The sequence below is a fragment of the Microcaecilia unicolor genome, unplaced genomic scaffold (assembly GCF_901765095.1).
Source record: "Microcaecilia unicolor unplaced genomic scaffold, aMicUni1.1, whole genome shotgun sequence".
In the NCBI taxonomy this organism is placed as follows: Eukaryota; Metazoa; Chordata; class Amphibia; order Gymnophiona; family Siphonopidae; genus Microcaecilia; species Microcaecilia unicolor.
Genome location: NW_021963272.1, coordinates 122,917 through 128,916, shown reverse-complemented (window position 1 = coordinate 128,916; position 6,000 = coordinate 122,917). Strand labels below are relative to the sequence as shown.

At 47.2% G+C, this 6,000-nt stretch overlaps 1 protein-coding gene across 1 annotated transcript in view; it reads right to left on the bottom strand.

The window, feature by feature from the left end:
* Positions 1-1,584: 1,584 nt before the first annotated feature.
* Positions 1,585-6,000, bottom strand: part of LOC115459129 (sialic acid-binding Ig-like lectin 15) — a 39,853-nt gene continuing 35,437 nt past the window's right edge. The window contains 2 exon segments of the mRNA XM_030189001.1: positions 1,585-1,753; positions 5,829-5,859. Of these exon segments, the coding sequence (XP_030044861.1) occupies positions 1,684-1,753; positions 5,829-5,859 (101 nt within the window). The 3' untranslated portion in view covers positions 1,585-1,683.

Sequence of the window (6,000 nt, the reverse complement as noted above, 5' to 3'; positions counted from 1 at the left end):
ACATTAAAATGTCAGCCAAGTGTACTAATTTTAGACTGAGCTGTAGTTTGTCAGAAGGGGAACCATCAGGAGAGCTCTGACTGCATGAATTTTAGACTTAGTGCTCTGTTACTAACTTCCTATTTCTTCCTTATAAACATACCTTGTCATCTTGTTAGTTATGATGGCAGTTAAATCATGCCATGGACTTTACAGCGATGTCATTGGCTTTCTATCCATTTTGTATTAAAAGGGGGCAACGGGATATCTACAAGAATATAGACATAAACACACCATATGAGCACAGGCATTACAAAAATCCTAGGACACAAACGTTTATGCGTTTATGTTATACTCTTGTGCCCTAGGATTTTTGTAATGCCTGTGCTCATATGGTGTGTTATGCCTATTTTCTTGTAGATATCCCATTGCTGGGGGCCCTGAGGAAGTATAGCGAAACGATGGCCATCATTGGCACAGAGGCGAGTGGATTTCCAGCACAGCATACTATGGGCTAGGCGCGCGAGCTCAGCCTTATCTGTCAAATTGTGGACACACTAGGAACCCTTAAAGATAAGTGCTTTTGGATTTACTTTTCTTGATATGGTTATACTTTGAAAAAAGACTGAGACTCTGTTTTGCTTGTTTTTGACATATTTGGATATTTTGATATTTTTTATAGAAGGTTTTTATGCCAATGATGAAGGAATAAGTGATCGTTGGATCATTTCAGCTCGTTAGATCGTTTGCGATTCTTGAGTTCTTTGAGGCTTTTCCTTCCATTTTCTCTTTATGGTTGTTTTTGTTTACAGTGGATTTCTTTTGTGATACTATTTTATAAAGGCCTATGTGCATTTATAAAACACATCAAAAGCAGTAGAAATCACACCTACATTGTAGGCATGTACATTGACATCTACTGGCAAATTACGCACCATCATGTGAATATGCATGTTTTTATGCTTGTTGGAATTTTACAGCGGAGTGTTTGTGGTCACGTACACATGGAAAAGACCTTTGCAAAATTACTCTCATTCTCCCAGATTCAATTTAGTGCACTTAGATTTAGGCAAAAAGGGACATAGTTACAGGTGGGGAAATGGGCGTTTCATGGACGTTCTGAAATGTAGACGCCTAGTTATAGAATATGGCACAGTGTGCCTAAATCTACATGCTGGGATTTACACCAATGTTTAGTTGGTGTAAATGGATGTGTGCAGATTTAAGTGCTGAAATATCAACTTAGTCGGCACCTAAATCTAGGTGGCGATTATAGAATACGTTTAGTCGGCACTGATTTCAGCGCTGATTTTTTAGGCGCCATATATCAAATCTCCTCCATTTTGTTTAATGATGGAATGGAGGGTAGAACTTTAGAAGAGAACCTCAGCTGATGATAAGGAGAGCATTCATTGAAAGTGTGGTTGGGAAAAAGGTGTGCCTCAGTCCCTTAGGTCTTCATAAACCAATTTTAAATGTGTTCCATCAGTTCCCAGGGAGTGAACGGAGATGAAACACAGCAGGTACAATGTGCTTATGGTAAATTGGGTCACTGTGAAGATAGTTTGAACATTTTATACAAGCTGTAGCGCATGTAAGGGCACAGATGAATGTCATGTGGTATTCAGTCATTCCTGTAGGTATATTACCATTCATGTCAATGATATCCTGATTGCATACAGTATGTACATTCATTTTCAGTTCTCAGCTATGGTTGGCACTTGGGTAAGTCTTCTGATCAAAATTTTCATATGTTGATTCTTGCACATGTTGCCTGACAAGAGAAAGGTGATGAGGTTAACATACAGTACGTATACATCATACTATAAACTCAGCATTAATTGCCGGATTCCATATAGTGCACCTAGAGATCTGAGCTGAAATCCAGGCATCTCTCTATAAAACGCACCTCCAACATTCTAATGAAGCCTCATTTTCCCAACGTTCTAAAGTGAGGCGGCTGAGACCACTTTTTTGCTCCATGAGTGTCTGCCCCGCCCACGCATCAAACGTAATGACGTCGAGGGCGGAGCAATGACACAGCAAATAACAGCGCTCAACCTAAAATGACGTCCCATTAGAAGGTTGGAAACATACTATCCGCCCTCTTCCCCCACCCCCCAAAGTCGCCGACCGTCACCAAACCCCCCCCCCAAGTTTGCCACCGCTAACACACGGAACAAAACCCCCCAGCACGTCCCCCGCCCACCAAAGTCGCCGCCCGTCACCAAAACACCCCCCCCAAGGTTGACACCGCAAACACACTGAACGCCACACCCCAGCAAACACCAACCCAGGCAGGGGAGGAGTAGAATCGCTCCAGGTTGCCACCGCAAACACATGTAACACCCCCCCCCCAGCAAACAACAACCCAGGTAGGGGGAGGAGTAGAATCGCTCAAGACTGCTGCCAGGGGCGTAGCCACGGCCGGCCCTAGACGGGACCTGCCAGCCCACTTTTCCTCCACCGCGACAGCGCCAGCCCCAGCTCCCATTGCCGGCCACTGCTGCTTTTCATGTTGAGCAGCAGGGCCGGTGCTACAAAAAAAGAAGCAATCAGCTGACTAACCTGCGCAAACAACAAAAAATGTAAAAACAAACAAACAAAAAAAAACGCAGCACCGCAGGCAGCCTTGAGCATTGGCTGCTGGCTGTGCAGGCTCCGCCCGTCTCTTACGTCACTGCCCCTACGTCGCTCCGGGGGCAGTGACGTAAGAGACGGGAGGAGCCTGCACAGCCAGCAGCCAATGCCTCAAGGCTGCCTGCGGTGCCGCGTTTTTACATTTTCTTAAACATTTTTGTAGTTAGCGCTCAGGACAGCTGAGCGCTTCTTTTTATAGCGCCAGCCCTAGGAGTACCAAAGATACAACATCAAGTGGCAGGGCGGCCCGGAGGAGGCAGGGGAGGAGTCACGAAGATCGCCGATCAAGAGGCAGGGAGGGACAGAAGAGGAGGAGGTAAACATCAGTGCTAGCAGGCATGGGGAGGAGTACCGAAGAACAGAATCAAGTGGCAGGGAGGGCTGGAGGAGGAGGTGGTGGGGAGAGGGAGGGGGCCCCTGGCAGGGAAGCAGGCAATGAGGGAGGGGGGCCACCCTGGCACACACTCTCCTTCATACACACACACTCTCTCTCTCTCTCACAAACACACACACACTCACTCTCTCTGTCACTAACACACACTTAAATCTGGGAGGGGAGGGAGGCGCCCCACCCTGGCACATACGCTCATTCCCCCACACACTCTCTCTCTCTCTGTCACAAACACACACTTGCACCTGGGAGGGAGGGGGCCACCCTGGCAGATGGGGGCCACCCTGGCACACACTCTCATTCTTACACACACTCACATTCCCATACACACACTCTCTCACAGAGACACTCGCACACAGTCTCACTCTCTCACACTCACAAACATACACTTGCACCTGGCAGGAGAGGAGGGGGCCACATCTGAGGGAGGGGGGCCCATCCTGCCACACACTCTCATTTTCACACTCACTCTCATTCCCACACACATTCTCTCACAAACACACTCACACACTCACTCTCTCACAAATACACACTTACACATGGCAGGGAGACAGAGAGGGGGGCACCTTGCAGGAGGGGGGACCATCCTGGCACACACTCATTCTCACACACACTCTCATTCCCACACACACACTCTCTCAGAGACACTCGCGCACAGTCTCACTCTCTCTCTCACACAGACACTCGAACACAGTCTCACTCTCTCCCAATCACTGTATCTGTGTGAAACACACTCACACTCACTGTGTCACACATACGCACTTCCACACACACACACACACTCATTCTCACAGACACACTCACACCCACACTCACTCACTCTCTGTCACACACTCGCACATTCACTCTCTCTCTCTCTCTCTCTCTCTCTCACACACACTCGCTCTCACACACTCTCTTAAAAATACACACTCCAAGGAAAACCTTGCTAGCGCCCGTTTCATTTGTTTCGGAAACGGGCCTTTTTTACTAGTATTCTATAAAAATATGCATAACTTAATTGGCTTAGCAAGCCAATCAGTGTACTTAACAGCATTTAACAAGCAATAATGTGTAGCCTAGTGGTTAGTGCAGCAGACTTTGATCCTGGCGAACTGGGTTTGATTCCCATTGCAGCTCCTTGTGACTCTGGGCAAGTCACTTAATCTTCCATTGCCCCAAGTACAAATAAGTAACTGAATATACTATGTAAACTGCTTTGAATGTAGTTGCAAAAACCACAAAAAGGTAAAATATCAAGTTCCATTCCCTTTCTCAATAATTAGAATTTACACACATAACTCGCTAAGCAGATTCTGTAATGAACTGTGACTAAATTTGCAGTTCAAAAGAGCATAGCTATGGGTGTTTCGTGGACATTCCAAAATTTATACATGTTATTATAGAATATGGCCCAGTGCATGTAAATCTACTTACAGGGATTTACACCATGTTTTCATTGGTGTAAATAAATGGACGCACGTATGCACTGGGATATCAACTAGGCATTTCCTATATAATAATTCTCACCTCCAACATTCTGAGGCTGCCTGGAACCGTGGAGGATCTCTCGAAGGTGGTCTGGTAGATGGAGTAGATCATCCCACTGATTGGCTGCGTCTCGGATGATGTCACCAGCCCGATGCACAGCAACAAACCGCGACCCAGGCAGGGGGAGGAGTAGGGAAACACGCGGAGCGTGTTTCCCTACTCCTCCCCCTGTCAACCGCCCTCAAAAAACCACCGACGACCTCCTCTCCTCTCCTCTCCCGAACCGCCGCCGCCCCTTGGAGCCTGAGTTGTTTGCCGCAGCCCTCTCTCTCCTCTCCTCCAAGTTCCAGCCCCGCACTTGGACCCGCAGCACGCTCTCTCCCTCCCCCTGGGCCCCCTCCTGTCCCAACTTGCCGGCACCGCTGGACATCACCCCGCTCTGAGCCCTCCCTCACTCACCCTCCTCCCTGATGTTTGGAGTTGCTCGCGCTCGCCATCCCGCCGCGCCAACAGCAGAACGACAACGTGATGCAGCACCTCACACGTTTCCTTTGTTTTCAGTGTATGGGAATGACGGCTGCACGGCACAGGGGAAACAGATATTACTCTAATTGCCTTACACTGGACTACATAGGCTTACTTCCACTCCTGTCTACTACGAGAGGGAAGGGAGGATGGTGAACGACAACATGGATGCAGCACCTCACAGGTTTGCTTTGAATTGAGTGTATGGCAATGACGGCTGCACGGCGCAGGGGAACAGAGATTACCCTGATTGCCTTCCTGGCTTACAGTGGACTACATAGGTTTACTTTGAGTGTATGGCAATGACGGCTGCATGGCGCAGGGGAAACAGTTACCCTAATTGCCTTCCTTGCTTACAGTGGACTACATAGGCTTACTTCCACTCCTCTGAGGGGACCGAGAGAGGGAGGGGGATAACCTTGCTAGCGCCCGTTTCATTTCAGCCAGAAACGGGCCTTTTTTTACTAGTTCTATATACACGCCTAAATCTAGGCATCACTTATAGAATACGCTTAGATGGAAATGTTTACCGTGCAGATATTTTAGGCGTCGTATATAGAAACCTGGCCCTAAGGGGCTAATTCTATAGCTGTGCACCTATGTGGCATCTACTAGATTAACTAGAATACTAGATTAACCTGGTCCTATGTAGCATCTTTCAAAAAACATTATAACTAAAGACTCCAATTTTCACTTGGATCAATGTGACTGTTCTAATGCTACAGTTTATTATGAGGGTTACAAAGCTTCAGAGTTTCTGCATTTTGACAGTTTTGTCAGTGGGCTCTGTAATAGCAGACCCTTAAAACAAATAAAGACTTACCGTACGAGATGGGGCTGTGCTGGAGAATTATCTAAGAAAAATGAGACGAAAATTTAGAGATATGCCTTAAAACAACAAACATCCATCTGAAAGTAAAGCAAATGAAACCAAATATATCCAGGGCCGCTGAGAAGGGAGGGGAATTCCCCAGGCCTAGGCCTCTAAGGGGGGC